General features: G+C 45.9%; 2 protein-coding genes across 5 annotated transcripts in view; one reads left to right on the top strand and one right to left on the bottom strand.

Annotated features, from left to right (window-relative positions):
• The window catches only part of LOC102373025, a 44,144-nt gene extending 34,539 nt beyond the window's left edge, over positions 1–9,605 (top strand). For all 4 annotated transcript variants that reach the window (XM_025204291.1, XM_025204280.1, XM_025204285.1 and 1 more), the window contains 7 exons: positions 1,416–1,695; positions 2,483–2,699; positions 4,198–4,334; positions 5,656–5,769; positions 7,456–7,659; positions 8,484–8,577; positions 9,076–9,605. In XM_025204291.1, coding sequence (XP_025060076.1) covers positions 1,416–1,695; positions 2,483–2,699; positions 4,198–4,334; positions 5,656–5,769; positions 7,456–7,659; positions 8,484–8,577; positions 9,076–9,139 — 1,110 coding nt within the window. In that variant the 3' untranslated portion in view covers positions 9,140–9,605. The remainder of the gene's footprint in view (positions 1–1,415; positions 1,696–2,482; positions 2,700–4,197; positions 4,335–5,655; positions 5,770–7,455; positions 7,660–8,483; positions 8,578–9,075) is intronic.
• A 1,194-nt stretch (positions 9,606–10,799) lies between these two features.
• Positions 10,800–15,744, bottom strand: LOC102379563. Its single transcript, XM_014520243.2, has 4 exons — positions 15,089–15,744; positions 14,590–14,768; positions 13,269–13,403; positions 10,800–12,069 (listed from the first exon to the last, which is right to left on the bottom strand). The coding sequence occupies exons 1-4, from the start codon at positions 15,603–15,605 to the stop codon at positions 11,689–11,691; spliced, it is 1,212 nt and encodes a 403-aa protein (XP_014375729.1). The 5' UTR covers positions 15,606–15,744; the 3' UTR covers positions 10,800–11,688.
• Between the last annotated feature and the right edge of the window lie 9 nt (positions 15,745–15,753).

Below are 15,753 nucleotides of genomic sequence, written 5' to 3'. Positions count from 1 at the left end.
CTGAACTTGCAAGGCATCTTAGGATCATATGAAAGTAGAGTTGGAAGGGGCCACATGAAGTTATTTAGTCCAGCCTCCTGCTTATTGTAGGATCATCCCTGATTAAACCACCCAAGCCAAGTGCCTGTCTAACGTGCTTTTGAAAACTTCCAGGATGGAGATTCCACAACTTCTTTGTAGCCTGTTCCAATGCTTCATCACCCTCATGGTCAGAAATTTCTTCCTAATCTCCAACCTAAATTTCCCCTACTGCAGCTTGCAGCCATTACTCTTGCAGCCACAAAAAAAATCTGTCTCCATCCTCTTTATAACCTTCCTTCAGGTATTTGAAGACTGTTATCAAATCCCCCCTCAGTCTTCTATTCTCCAGACTAACTACCCCTAGTTCTTTCAGCCTTTCCTCGTAAGTCATCATCTCCTTAGGAATTAGACACTCAATGACCTTTTGATATACACCCTCTGTGGCCACATCTATACAAGATGCTGACTGCACAGTAGCCCAATACTATAGCACAATAGCATCGTGTGGCAAGAACTGTAACATGATGCTGCCGTGCAGTAGTATTAGGCTACTGCGCAGTCAGCATCACAAAAAAAGACATTTGTCAGTGCTACTGTGCAGTAACTCAGGTTACCACGTGGTCATTTAGTATTTGTTTATACAAGTACTAAATGAGTGCACAGTAATGACTGCACAGTCAGCATCTTGTGTAGATGCAGCCTGTGTTGAGTAATGTGGTACAAATTAAATTAAATTCCCTGAAAGTAGCTAGAAGCTTGTGCTGAAGTGGAATTGGCTGGGTTGAGTGGTGGTAACTTTTTTTTAAATTTCTGCTTTCCAGTGGAACCCTCTTTCAGCAACATACAGAATCCACACAAAATTTGTTTGGAAAAGTTTTATAAGGGTTTTTTTGGTTCCCTGCCACTGTTGGAAAAGCCTTATGAACAGAAGGGAATGGGCAAAGGGTACACAACAAATATGCCATAGTAAAGGGTAGGAAGTCCATAGCAGTTGAAGGAATATCTTGAGAATAGTACAAGGTCCCAGGACAAGGCTATCTGTAGATGCTGGGGGAGAGATTTGTGGTGAGCCATCAGAATTTTTCTTTCTAAGCAGTTTCAGCACAGAGGAAGAAGGCTGTAGGGAGGAGGTGATACTAGATGCTGGCTGGGAGAAGATATATAGATCTCTTCTTGGGAAGGAGAATAATCCTATGGAACAAAGACTTGGTCCAGAAGACAGAAGCAGAGACAGCGGTATTACAGTGAGAGGGACAGCAAAAATCCAATGAGATGACCTGTCAGTTAGCAGAGACCTCAGATGGAGGCAAAGGCATCAAACTGTGCACGGGATCTGAGTATAGAAATTATCCTACCCACCCTCACAGTTTGGTTGGTGTCTCTGTCCCCATCAGGTGACTATAATTACACCCTTCCGGGAGAACAACTGCACCAATTCTTCAGTGCTGCCTTCCAGTATCCCTCCCATTCTTATCAACGAGCTGAGCCTGACCAACAGCACCATCCCCTATCAATTCATTGAGCTGAAGGGGAAGCCTGGAGCCAGCTTAGGAGGATACAGTTTGGTGTTCTTCTCTGGAATAGATGGCAAAGCCTATTCCAGCATCCCACTGAAGGGCACTTTCAGAAACACGGGTCTGTTTGTAATTGCACCAGAAGGAGGACCCACACCTGGTAAGGCTGTAAGAGAGCAGATGATTCCTTCACACAGATTCTGAGTCTGGCATTGGGTTTTCTTTGGGTATATTGAGGAAGCCTGGTTTAGGTGGGCAAACAGGTGAACACTGGGTGACTTTGGGAATGTCTTGAGGTAATGGGATATTAAGTCACTTCTACCCAAGACACTGGCTTTAATCTGTCCCAGATCAAGAGCAACCTGCATTTTTGTATCTTGACTGAAAACACCAAAGATATAAGCTCCTAATGGACCAGCAGTAATCATATAATCCAATTGCTCCCAGGAGTAGCCTTCATTAGGGCTGGGGCTGAGACTGAATTCCCTTTTCACTGCTAGAGAAGAGGCCTTTCCATGTTGACATCAAGGCTCACTGACAAGAGGGTGTTGGAAGGATACTTCCTTTGATGTTACACCTGATCTGTAGAGAAGCAGAGACCTCCAGTCTGCATGACTGTCAGTCCTTCCATACTTTTAGTGTAACATACAGCTATATTTAAGTATCTGAACCAGTGTCCTATAGTGCTGCTAGCCCCTTCTGAAATATTTTATGGTTGGTGTTTGTCATATGTACTAATGTTGGTATTTATTTGCCTTAAATTCCTCCTATGCTCTGTAAGAGCCTGCTACATCTCAGAGATGCTGGGAAACCTGGTACCAGCAGTCTGTAGTTTCTTTAGCAGCTACACCTCACCTTGAATTATTCCAGTTATTTTGCTACCATTTGCAGGGTGCTCCTCATTGCCACGAGCTCGGTATTCACCAGTTTCTCCCCCCTGTCTCCAGATCTGTTGTTGCCATCTGTCAAGGATGCCCTTTCCATTAGGCAGGGCTCCAGTGCTGTTGCAGTGTACAACCGCTATCAAGCAAGAAGTCCTCAGGGCATGGTGGCAACCCTTGCGAACCTGGTGGATGCTTTGGTTTACACATGGGAGTCAAACACAGGCAGAGGACAGCTGGACCTCTTTGGACCATCACATTTTTTGCCTTGTCCAAAAGACAGGTGAGGTGATTCCTGATTTCAAACTTAAGAGCCTCCAATTTAAAATATTTCTGGGTTTTCTATGCTGGGAGCCTCCTGCTAGTAGAGAACAGGTCTAATCATTAGGTCTTTATTTGGTTCTGGCAAATATTAATGCTGTCATAGTACCTGTAATGAAAAATATAGATCCAAACTGGATGATGCAATAGAGAATGTAGCATGGGGGACCACTAAAAGAAAATATTTCTCACCTCCCTTAGTGTGAAATGATGAGACTAGAATCTTACACTGATGGCTCAGCACAGAACCGAGTTGTATGAGTCAACTATACACAAACAGCATGTCTTCCACAGCAAATACTAATGGAAAGTAAATTGTTAAAGACACAAAAATAAAATAATTTTTTAAATATCATCTCTCTTATGGATGAGCTCCCTAAAGCTTAACAAGAAAGAGATAAATAGGATTCTATAGCAATTAAGAATTCTTTCTATTTAATACAGTATTACATTTCTAAATCCTGTCTGTGCTACAGGATTCTATCAACTGGGATAAGAATTTTTAATGCATTTTCTATTTCTGGCCTTTTCTTAAAGGATGTGAATGACAAAAAGGCAGTAGATAATTACCAGCATTGGCTTTTTCCTATCTAATAGGTAAATCTTATGTGAAAGAGAAAAAGACCTGACACCTGTGGGTTTCATTGAAATGCCATGCTTTCCTTATATCTTTCGTTAAAAAAAAAAAAAAAAGATAAAGTTTTCTGCTTCCTGAAACGTGCATTGGAGTTGCTGGGCATCAGTCTGCAAGTTCTGAAATAGTTGTTTGTAACTTTTGTTACTTGGTTCTTTTTCTCTTGTAATGAGAAACAGTTCATGCTTCTTTTCTTCTGGATACAAAGAATCTGTCTTTGTCTTTATCATGAGATAAATTCAAGGTGAAGTGTTGTCAACTCATGCAGTTTTCTTGCAAGACTTGTGATATATGAAGTGTGCTTGAAAGACCCAGCATGGACTTGTGTTGGTTTGCAAGCATCTCTGATTTCATTTTAAAATGAAAGTAGAGGCATAGCCTGGAGGGCCGCAGAGAAAAAGCTCAAGTTCTAAAGACTTAAAAAAAAATGCTACTGTGCATCTTGCAAGTCTGTGTGTTGAACATCATCAATGTCAAGATTCTTTTTAAGGACCTGACTCATTTTGGAACTTTGAAGGTCTGTAATTTTGAGGCTACAACCTTCCTTCCTAAGTACCTCTCTGGAAGTTGCAGTCAAATGTCAGAATCCAGAGAGCCCTCCTACTGCCAGACCTTCAAAAGTTCTATTCCCTTTTTGAGTCTGCGCAACTGGTTAAGCCTGTCTCTGAAAACTGCTTAAATTGCTTTCCACAATACACCTACTCCAGCAACTGTCCCACCTCTGATGAGCATCCGTTGGCAAGAGATGGGACTCCGCAGTTTTCAAGTGTGATGAAGTCCACAAAATGCTGTATTAGTGAGACATGACTCTTTTTTTTGGGTACAGGTCAGTCTCTTTGAGCCGCTGTTGCAATATGAGTGCTACACTTGTATACGCTGTCTCAGACCCTACACCTGGCTTGGAGAACATCTGTCCTCTGAGGTCGCTTGCTGAGGATCTCAATATATGCCTGATGACACCTAGTAAGCAGAGATGTTTCCCACCTGGGGTTGGAGGGGATTTGGAGAGAGATCGAGGACTGATTTTGAAGGAAATGCTTTTGCTGAGTCCATTTTCATGTAGATCAGAAGAGATGAAGAACTGGGAATTATGTGTCCTGGAGTGTAGCTCAGGCTGTGCTCCAGATGTAGGGCAGGGTGCGAATGCAGCCTCTCAATGCTGGTGTTGGGATAAGGTGGGAAGGAAAAGGCATAGCACTCATCGGCTGGGAGTAACAGTCCTACCAACAGGGTGTGTGTGTAAGGGTGACTACAGTATTTAATTCTCTGATCAAAATGTGGCTGAACCCTCTTCTTGAGGTTTCGTTTGCAGTTTGGTGGAAAGTCTGTTGGCCTTTCAGCAGTGATAGGAAATCTTCCCTCATGTCTTTCATAACAGGGGCACTGTTGAGAAAGACTGGGTCTAACTAACTTAACAGGAATGAAGGGTTACACAGCCCCAAACCCCTGAGTGTGAGACTGAACATATGACAATGTCTTCAGTTCCATGGAAGGCAGTGTTGAGAAAAACTTCAATTCATCCAAAGCTGGGCTAAATCAAGGGGTGTTTCTATGTCCAAGGTGCATGGTAGGCCACAGAAAAGAATCCATTATCTTTAGAGACTCTTAGCTGAGGCCTAATTAGTGAATGAGAGAGACTGCAGCCCTCTGTGGCTACCTTCAAACAACTATCTGCCTTTCAGGCAAATGGGAACTATGGCTTTTCCCCTTTCACAACCTCCTGCATTATTCAGGAAAGACATTTTAGGACCTGTCTCTCCTTCTCCCCTGACATTAGTTTGTTTGCTAGTGGACCTTAAGTTCCAGGGGCCCAGTTATGTTTTGGGTTTGGAGGTAAGGGGAATGGGGGTTCAGCTTTGTGAGCAAGTAAAACTTGCACACACCTCCACAGCAGTCCAAAATAAAGATGTTGGTATAAATTAGAGGGACTGAGTATGCAGCTCCTTATCAGTTCAGGGAGGAGTTGCAGGTGATGCCACATGAACATAGATCTGTCACCATCTTCATTATGTCTGGCTTGTAGAAAATTGTGTCCATCCCAGGGGATCCATGAATGCTAGGGGACAAGCTCAGATTGGTATGAGGAAGGTAGAATCATTCTTCAGGATCCCCTGCAACTCTGTCCTCTTCACCCCTCTAATTTTGTCTATGACCATGATTTCCTACCCAAGTAGTAACTAAGTTTGGCTGTGTTTAGCTTCTGAGATCAGGTGAGACTGCGTGCTTGGCTGCAGGCTAATTGCTTCAACCTGACATACTCTAATAACCTTTTCTGCCCCCTCAGACTGCTCTACATGGACTCTAAACCCTGAGCAGATGCTAGACAGCCTGGAGAAGGTACTGATGACATCCATAGAAGAGAACTGCTCCTGTGGAGTCTCTCAGTTCTATCTACAAGGTCAGTGCCAATACCACCCACCTTTATTTATCCACTTCATAATATCTCCTATCTTGCAACCCCTTGCCAATAGAGTCCTGGAACTTGACTAGAATGACAGTGAAGGAGCCCCTTCTTCTCCAAGTATGTCAGAAAGTATGTGAAAGAGCACCCATTTGTGGGAAAGCAAATGGTCTGTTCCAGTTATTCTAAACCATGGTGCCATGGCACCCTGAGATCCTTTCAAGGTTACCATGCAATGTTAGCACTGTTAGGTGTGAAAACATGATTCACAAAATAAACCCAGGCATTTCAAATAGGAATCCATAGTGTTAAAAATATGTTGGGGTCTTTTTGAGTTCTTTGTAACTAAAGAATTGCTCTAGCATTTTTCTGTAGTCAAAAAACAAGTGAAAATTACAAGCATTTTCCAAGGAGTGCCTTGAGTCTAAAAAGGTTGAGAACCATTGGTCTATTCTCAAACTGAAATCTCCTCTCACAGGCTGTCAGCCCCTCAACTGGGAATCTGGAAGCATTCCTGTGTGAGGGAGTAGCAGAGTGAGAGTGAGGCAGGGTCATCTCTATAGGAAGGGAAATGGGATGGTCTGACATGCACAACTCATAGAAGTGGAGTAGCCAGTGTTGTAGGGTGGGACTAAAAAGAAAGAAAAGCCCTTGCTGTGTAATCTTACTCCTTCCTGCAGCTGATTCGCACCTGTCAAACACAGCCTTAGGAAGAAAGCAGAGATAACTTTGCTGCACAAACCATAGGGAAGGGAACAGTCCCTGATGGGAGAATTTCAGAGAGAGACATGGCAGTTCCCACTGGAGCTCAGTGTCAGTGGGCGTGTCTTTAATGCACAGTGGTTACTGCATAGCAGCATAAGCAAAGACCTTTTTAGTGACGCTACTGTGCAACAGCCTAATAATACTGCACAGTAATGTATTAGCACTGTCTGTGCCATATGTTGCTGCACAGTATTATTAGGCTACTGTACAGTTAGCATCTCATGTAGACATGCCCAGTTTAGTGCTACCCTTTGTGTTCTGTGAAAGCTCCCTAATCCTGGCTCTTTAGCCAAGAAGTGATATTTCACACAGTTTCAGACAAATAACATAAGTCTCTCTTCTGCAGTCTGACCACAGCATATACTTGACACTTGATTTTTTGATATGGCCCAACCTGGAGTGTTAATTCAGATTTCTGTGGATGGTTAAGGAGGTGTTAAGTCCTTTCAAGGTATGCAGAATTACTAACTGCTCCTGAAACTCATAGGTCAAGTCAGCTCTTGACAGATGTGAGAGGTATTAATTTTAAGGGAGTGGCTCCTATTTCTTTTTATTTTCCAAAGATGAGACCTTGGAAGCTGTACCTTCTGTTCAGGTCAAAGTCTGTCAAGTTTTATCTGATTGGCCTTTTTATGATGTACCAAAAAGACACAACACAAAATTGAGTTCAGAGTGGGAAGCTTGTTACAATACACCTAGGTTTTCTCCAGAATCTAAAGAGAATTAGAGATGAAAGGTAGGGTGTTGACTAGCTCTGGCGTTTAGGGTTTGGGTTTGAGGCAAACTGGTTAGAATTAGATTGCACTGCAATAACCTAAACTTTTGTTTTAAGACACCAGAAACTTTGCTCTTTCATGCTGAGGCAGTCTATTCACTCTGCACCAGAATTCACACTGCATTCTGCACTCTTCCTTACAGAACTTAACTTCACCTGCATAGGTTCTATATTGAAGCTCTCAGGCCAGGTGTGGGCCAGGTCACTGAAGCAACAACATAAAATCAGCAGCTGGCGCAAAGAATTCACTTCCAGCCCACATCCATTGTCAGTGGATGGGAGTATGCTCAGGACTAATGTAGAGTGTGCCACTCCAAAAGAGCCAACATCAGAGGCATCAAGTGTCAGTGAGTAAAGGAAAGCAAGCACCATGGGTGCAATAATGGGGCTAGAATGTCTGTGTTGGAAACTAAATGAGACTGTGGGGACAATTTAAACTAGTAGAACCTCAGCTCTCTGAACTGGTCCGGTAGAAGCCAACGGGGCCTGAGAGAAATGGGGGGCATGGGAGGGTAAGATGAAGCAGCAGCTTCTCCTTAGTCAAAAGGTATGAGGTAGCTCATTACATCTAAGGCTCAGATTCACAAAGGTATTTATGTCTAACTTCTACTTAAATATAGTTGTGTGGAGTTCCTAAACACTTCTATGACTGGGCTTTAGTGCCTTGCTGGTACTGGGTCCAGTACCCTAATGATTCTGACCCTGGCTAGATGCACTGGCCAAAATGCAGAATAAGTTACCAATGGCTTTGTATAAATTGCATTTAGTTCGCATTCAGGAACCTCATGTCCATGGGTTGACAAAGTAGAACAGAGATGTTACATCCAGAGGTACATACTCCAAAGAGCAGAATTAGTGGTGTGTCCTCAACACAGTATATCCTTCTGCAAAAATAATCTTCTTCTGGTAACAGGAATGCATTTTGGGGGTCCTTATGTAGCTAATCATATGGCATTCAGAATGGCTACCTCCTTTGGGACTGCCTACCACTTCTTACCCCCCACCAGCAAAGTCATGAACTTCCTCCAGGGACATAAATCCAAGAGGAAGGAAAAAGTTTAAGCTTCTTACAGCCTTCATGTTAGGAGTGTACTGTCCTGAAGGGAAATTAGGAAAGCTGAATGAGATTTTGTATAATTCACCTAAGTGCCCATTTCTTTGTCCTTTGCAGCCTCTTTAGAGGGTTGGGAGATTGCCCTCTTTGTCCTGGGAGCTCTACTGCTCATACTTGTGCTTGCTGGTTTAGCCTTCTATTACATCAAAAGGTAAGAAGACATCTTGTCTTCCTATTTTCTGGGCACCTCTTACTCTCTCTTGCTTTTCTGCATGGTACTGGTGGAGAGAAGGGACAGGTACAAAATTAGGTATTTAAGCCAATCCTGATCTCTCTGTCACTACCATGTTACCATTGACAAAAGAAGCATTAAAAGTATCTGCTTAATAGCAGCAGTGAATGTTAAGGGATATTAGTAACTACCAGAGATGTTCTTTTTGCACAAGCTTCTCTCAGTTTGACAGGGCTGTAGTCAGTGTTTAAGTATGAGAAAGGAAAAAAATCCTTACATCTCAGCCAAAAAAAAAATTGAACCCACATTCAAAAAGGATTTGAAAAAGCCATCAGAGCCATAAAGGTTGGATTTTATACAGTAATTTTACAGCCACTGTATGAGATTAACAACCAGGCTTAGTGTCTGAGGGGCTGGCTCTTTGCTCCTTCTCATAGGGCAGCTGTTAACCTCACATTTTCCCCTCATTTCTTTTAGGTATCCTCAGAATTACACCAACATTGAAATGAATGATCGCAGGCAGATTGCAGCAGACTTCTAACTTTGAGGCAGAACTATTCTAGCAAGATCCGTCATCATGGGCAGGGGCCGACAGAGCTTGCATCTCTGTGGGTAGGCAAGCCATCTGTCCAAAGTCATCCCCTCCCTCCTATGAGGACTGTTGCATGGATCCTGGGAATGTAGCTTTGTACATTTATTTTTTTACACTTCTGTTGGCCTCTGACTAAAAGAATTTTAAGAAATGGTCTCTATAAGGGCTCCAAGAGCACTTTTCACTGCAGGGGTCTGGAAACAGCCTGAATTGCTGAAGGAAGGGGATTCACTCTGGGTATGCACCACTGGAGAGAGGTAAGGTGGAAGGACGCAGGTTGCCTCATCTCCAAACAACTTGCTACTGGGGGTAAGTGGAGAGATGGCAAAGGAAAGATTAACAGTGAGACTGTTTTATCCTTGCTATAAACTTACCAGCAAGTCCAGGTCTTAATTTGCATCCTCATGGTTGTACATGTAGGTCCTCATGTTTGTACAGGAAGGGAAAACGCTATCTATCCACTGCAGCACCAATCCTGTGATAGATGCTTGAATATGGTTCAGAGGCACCATATTTACATGCCCCAAACTATTCGGTGTTTCTGCCTCAGGAGGGTAAACAGCCCTAGCAGTAAATGGTTGGCTCTAAAAGCAGCAGCTGCTCCAGACAGTGGAGTCTTCTCTCTGTCCCTGCACACTTAAAGGGAGAACTCATACCTCCACTAGAGAACAGTTTAGTAGGCCAGCTTATTGCCCACGTGCAGGAAATAATGAATGCTACTATAGCCCTCTGCTGGACAAACACTGCATGGGGGGTTTTTTTGTCCATACATGCATTACTGCCACAGGCACTCATTTAACATCCAGAGGGCATGTCTACTCAAAATGTTTACTGTGCAGTTGATTAATTAGCTAAGCAGTAAACATCTTGGCACCTACACATGGACCTCTGTTAGGCTGGAATAAATTAATTTACTCCATAGCAGGATAGTACTTGTAAAAAACTCTGCAGCAGTCCACGTGTAGACACTGCTTGGCTGGCTGGTGCACAAGGGTGCATCAGTGCAGAGGCTGCTTGGCAGCTAGCCCCGCACTGAAGCTCCCTCATGCCCCGGCCAGTCTCTCTGCAACACACTGGGTCGGGGCAGCAGCTGATGACTCCTTGGGCCCCCTGCAAGCTGCAGCTGCTCTGCCTGGGCTCCACATGCTGTGCCTGAGTAAACTGCAGAGCTTATTGCTCTGGAGTTAATTGCTCCCACGCATGCAGTTTGAACATGCACCCAGGAGCAATTAACTCCAAAGCAATAAAAAGAAGCTTGAGAGAGTCCAGAGGAGAGCCACGTGCATGATCTGAGGTCAGGAAAACAGACCTCATGATGGGAGGCTGAGAGCTTATGGGACTCTTCAGCCTGGAAAAGCGCAGGCTCACGGGTGATCTGGTGGCTGCCTATAAGTTATCAGGAGTGCTCACCAGGATCTGGGGGAACGTCTGTTCAGGGGATGACAAGGTCAAATGGTCACAAACTCCTTCAGGACCATTTCAGGCTGGACATAAGGAAGAACTTATTTACAGTCCGAGCCCCCAAGGTCTGGAATAGACTGCCGCCGGAGGTGGTTCAAGCACCTACTCTGAACACCTTCAAGAGAAATTTGGATGTTTATCTTGCTGGGATCCTATGATCCCTGCTGACTTCCTACCCCTGGGGAAGGGGGCTGAACTTGATGATCTTCCAAGGTGTCTTCTAGCCCTAATGTCTATGAAATCTATGAAATAAGCTCCACGGTTTATTCAGGCACTGCAATTGTATATGTAGACACATCCAAAGAGGACCAGAATTATTGCAACAGACAGTGTTAAGCTGAGAAGTTAGTTGCCATGACAGAACAAAGTAAGCAGCGATAGCTGAAGGCTGGGGCTGAGTCCCTGGCATCCATGAGCAGTACTGGGGTGGGGGTGCGGAAATTCAACAGCACTTCAATATAAGCACTTCTCTACAGATGAGATGGTGGTGCAAATTAACCTACCCAGAAACAGTGTTCAGGACGTTCCAGAGCACATATAGACTTTACTGAGATTCATAAGAGGAAAAAGCATGAAGTGTCCTCCCAGGCTGGTTTTCCAGGTGCTCATTCCCCCAAGAGTGTAAACATTAAGAGATGTTTCCTCTGAGCAAAGGAGAGCATGCAGCCTACAGCCTAATTGTGTTTTTGCTGCACTGGAGCTGGAACACCCCAGCAACTGACCCTGTAGGTTGCTGGCTAAGCCAGCACTCACTTGGTGCACAGAGGAGTAGAATTAAGGCTTTCTTTTAAAACAAGCTGGTTACAGCTTCCCATCAGCATGTGCCTCTTCCAGCAGGTAGCAGCTCCTGGTTAACTAGATCAGAGCAGATGAAGCCTCAAGGTAGTACTGGCTGCCCAGCATTCTACCTTTGCAGGAAGAGTGTCAGGAGCAGTCTGCAGTGAGAATGCCCATGTCCCTTAGGATCTTCTGCTAGTTGGTCCCTGCTGCCACTCTCCTTCCTAGATCCACTGAGACCTGTTGGCCTTTACCTTGCATTAGATGATCTCCATCTTGAACTGGCTGAAGTTTGGTACAGTGGGTGAGGGATCTGCCATGCTGCTGAAAGGAACACAGGGCTGGTTTCCTGGCACTGCCCCATGGCTGACTGTGGAGCTGAGCTGCTGAAGCGTCATAAGCACTTCTTGCTGGAAACGCTGCTGCTGCTCCTGCTGGCGCTCCATGCTGCACTGCCTCTCTAGCACAGCCTGCATGGTATGAGTCAGTTTATGGATCTCTGAATGTAGTGCATCCAGCTTCTCGACAATGGCAAGAGGGTTCTGGGAGACGGCAAGCATCTGCCCTCCCCACACTGAGTTCTGACTGCCCAGGGGACTGGCACCACTGAGCGGGACAGTTTGAGTGCCGGCATCTTTGACCTGAGGGAGGAAGGAAAGAGATCAGAAAGGCAGTGAGGGGGCAGCCATTCCTTGGCAAATCAGCTGGAGAGAAGAGACCTATGTGAGTCAGGACACTGTATCTGAGTTATTGGGTAGGAACATGAGGAAAGAAAGCAGCTGCTAGCACCAGCCTTAGTGCAAGCTGTTGAACCCCACTGTGGTCTGGACCGATTTACAGACCTCCTTTGTTCCCATATACTATTTGATTACCATTGGCAAGCATTTAGCATGCCTTACACCTGCTAGGTCTCTCTCCCTCTCTCCTTTCCTGAAGTGAAATGAGGATGGTACATTACATATGTTGTTTTGGGAAAGTACTTTTGTTTAAAGGTGTCAATACACCTTAGATCTTGTGTGCTCTTTATGCCAAGTCCCACATGATGCAGTACCAAACCTGAAATGAAAGGCCAAGCTGCTGGCTACAAAGGGCCCAAGGATATTCTGGTCTGGTAGGAAACATATCTCGTGGGAAGCAAGGAAAGGGCCTTGGGAATCTGTGTGGATACACTAGCCAGGTGACTCCTGCCTTTCCAGTACAGGACAATTCCCACCCTCCACCCCAAACCTTCTAGGACAGATGGGGAAAGTCTCTAGTTAGGCTCTCATAGGGGGCTAAAGCAGTCAGCAGCCTGAAGAGAAATGGTGGGGGCTAGATACAAACTTCAGGGCAGGCTACTCAGAAGGGTTCTTCATTTGGGCAAGCTCATGGACCCTCTTTCCCCAAACCATCCCCTGATAGGAGACAGCGGAGTTCACTACAGCAAGCAAGACACCTGGGACAAGGAATGGAGGCTGCAGCAGGCTGTTCCAGCAATGGCAGACCTAGTGTGTGGCTTTCCTGTATGCAAAACATCAGGCTTGGTCATATTCAGCTTTGCCTCTGACTTGCTGTTACTTTACTCTGGAGTAGAGGTGCTGCCACTAGAATGGCAAATCCATCCTCTCTCAGGTTTACGTTTTAACCTGCTATCAATGCCTCCCATTACTGGGCCCCTAATGGATCAGAGCCCACTCGCAGACTTGTTAAGAGCACAAGTGAAGGACAGACTTTGACCATGCCAGGTCCTGTTCTGTGGTGGTGCTCCATCCTGGTCTTAAAGGCAAGCTCCAGATTCACTCACCCCATGGGCAATGACACTGTACTCTGTATTGGGACCTGTCAACCTTACATCACTTGCCTGTGTGTGGTGGCTCGTGGAAGCTGCCATGGTAGCTGGGTTCATCCTGGGAGGCTGGCTGCCTGGCTGCACTCCTACCACAAAAGGCAGGGCGCTTGTAGAGCCAGATGGATTCTGCCCATTCTGAATGTTCACCTAGTCAAGGTGGGAGAAATACAAACATCAGACATACCTGTGTGAGACAAGATACGTCCTTATATTGCAAATGAGCCTAGTGCTGAAGAAGCTGTGTGGTGCACACAACTGATAAAGGGGGACTCTGTTCTGACCAGCATCCCACAACCATAGGCGCCCTCCCCTCATGTCTGTTACTGTCCCTCAAGCTTGACCTGCAGCACCATTTGCTATTCCCCTCCCCGTCCCACTCAGCTCTCAAGCACAGACCTCAATGAGCCAAAACCATCACCTGAGACATTTCTGCAGTCTTCTTTGGGGGTTAAACTCATTCTCTGGAAGCCCAAGCAGCATAGACTTCAGGGCCATCAGGCCAGGCACTTCCAGAAACTAGTATCTTTTCAAGGCTGGCAGAGTAGTGAACATTTTCTGTGCAGGCTGGGGTTACAGACCCCAGTTACAAGGGTCTAAAGTAAGGGGGGGATCAATGGGGGAACATCATCTGCCTATTCTGTAGGTGTTCCTTGAGAATCCCCTCAGTTAGGAGAGGGTTTAGAATTCCTCCTCAGAAGAGACCTCCAAGTTCTTTTCCATCTGTCATGACCAGCCTCCTACCTCTGCTGTGAGGTCGCCATTCTTCCTCCACTAGCAAATGGTTAAGGCATACAGAAAGGAAGTGACTTCCCCAAGCTAGTAGCAAATACAGGAACAGGACACAGGGCTCTTAAGTGGTCAAAAAAGCAAAGAGGTACCTCAAGGATGCCTTTCCCTGAGTCACCAGTTCCCTCTCAGGATTGTCCACTGCATTGCATTCAGTCATAGAAAATTAGGGTTGGAAGGGACCTCAGGAGGTCATCTAGTCCAAGCCCCTCCTCAAAGCAGGACCATCCCTAACTAGATCATCCTAGCCAAGGCTTTGTCTAGCTGGGTCTTATGCTAGAAAGCCATACATTCCCCTTCCTGGAACTCCATGGATTAGACCAGATGAGGAGAAGGTCCTGATAGCAGCCTACAGTCCTCGTTACTCCTGAACACAGGAGCTACAATTTCCACAGAGCCACTTTATACTTGGGGGGAGACGTGGATGCATCCCCAGCACTTTAGAGCCATTCTAATATCCTACATCTTTCCTACGCAGATTCTTCGCTGTGTTGGAGGAAAGGACAGTAGCCACCCAATAGCCTACTTGCCTTTCCCAGACTTGTACCTTTTTCTGGAGGTGGATGGCTCTATCTACAATCTTCTTCTTCACAATTAAGGCTGGGTTCCTGGCAGGGGACAGAAATATTTTCCCCCTGTTGTTCAACTGGTGCTGGGAGGATGCTGGTGGAAGCAGAGCTGAGCGGCTGCTCAAAGGAGAGGGATGAGTCACAGAGCCGTCATCACCTGCATTGATTGAAGAGTAGCCAGAGACTATGACATGAGACCCATGAATGGAGAGTCACTTCCAAAATACACACCTTACAAAGACAGCCAAGACCCCTTCATCATACTCTCCCCAAACTCCCACCACACACCTCCCCACCTCAAACATACCACAGGGCCTTTGAGCTTTGCCTGCTTGTCTGGGGCTGGAAAGCTGGGATATGAGTGGAGACTCTCAGAGCCACCATGGGGCTCAGCCATCTCCAGAATGCATGTGGAAGTGAGGAAGCCCACCTGATCCCATACAAAAATCTAACAGATAGGAAAAAGCCAGGCCTTACTGTTACTGGGGGTCAGCTGTGGCCCTGGAGAGGGGCCCATTGGTGCAGCAGACACATTCCCAAACTGCCCACTGTCCTTGCACAGTGAAGTCACACTGACAATTTTGATGCCTTCCTTGCTGTCCTGGTTGTCATGGATGGAGAGCCTCTCAGAGCTCACAACAGTTCCTCCAGGGGGCACTGGGGACCTGGGACTTGACTGCCTACTGCCCAGGGGCTCCAGCTGCTTGCTCTGTTCAGTCTCATTTTCCTGCAGCAAGTTCCAGAGCTGTTCGTCCTCCCAGCCAGATCCATTGATGGTCGTTGTCCTGTTCCCCCGGCCTGTGGCTGGCTGGGAATGGGAGGCAGTTGGGGACTGGGCAGGCTCCACATTCTTTCGCTTCAGGAACAGGTAGACAGCCTGGGGGGTCACCCGGATGTTGTCCAGCTCCAGAACCTTTTTGATTTTGCGGAAGCTCAGCCCAGCTTTGCGCAGCTCTACAATCCGCTTCTTGGCGTGGTCATCCAAGCGGCCCATTGTGCACCCAGGCACCTGGCAGGACAAGGGATGCTGGCCTTTTACTCTCTCGAACTACCCTTTAGTCTAGTGTTCTGCAGCTACATCCTTAGCAAGGACAGCTGGCAGGGCCATGTTTCTCCCTTATGGACCAATGTGATATTCCTGC

The sequence above is a fragment of the Alligator sinensis genome, unplaced genomic scaffold (assembly GCF_000455745.1).
Source record: "Alligator sinensis unplaced genomic scaffold, ASM45574v1 scaffold404_1, whole genome shotgun sequence".
Lineage (NCBI taxonomy): Eukaryota > Metazoa > Chordata > Crocodylia > Alligatoridae > Alligator > Alligator sinensis.
This window is presented reverse-complemented; position numbering and strand designations above follow the sequence as displayed.

Coding starts and splice junctions, on each gene's coding strand:
- LOC102379563 (XM_014520243.2), bottom strand. CDS start 15,605: ATGGGCCGCTTGGATGACCACGCCAAGAAGCGGATTGTAGAGCTGCGC. Junction 14,769..15,088: donor ACAGCTGACCCCCAGTAACA/GTAAGGCCTGGC, acceptor CAATCAATGCAG/GTGATGACGGCTCTGTGACT. Junction 12,070..13,268: donor CCACGAGCCACCACACACAG/GCAAGTGATGTA, acceptor TTCCTCCCTCAG/GTCAAAGATGCCGGCACTCA.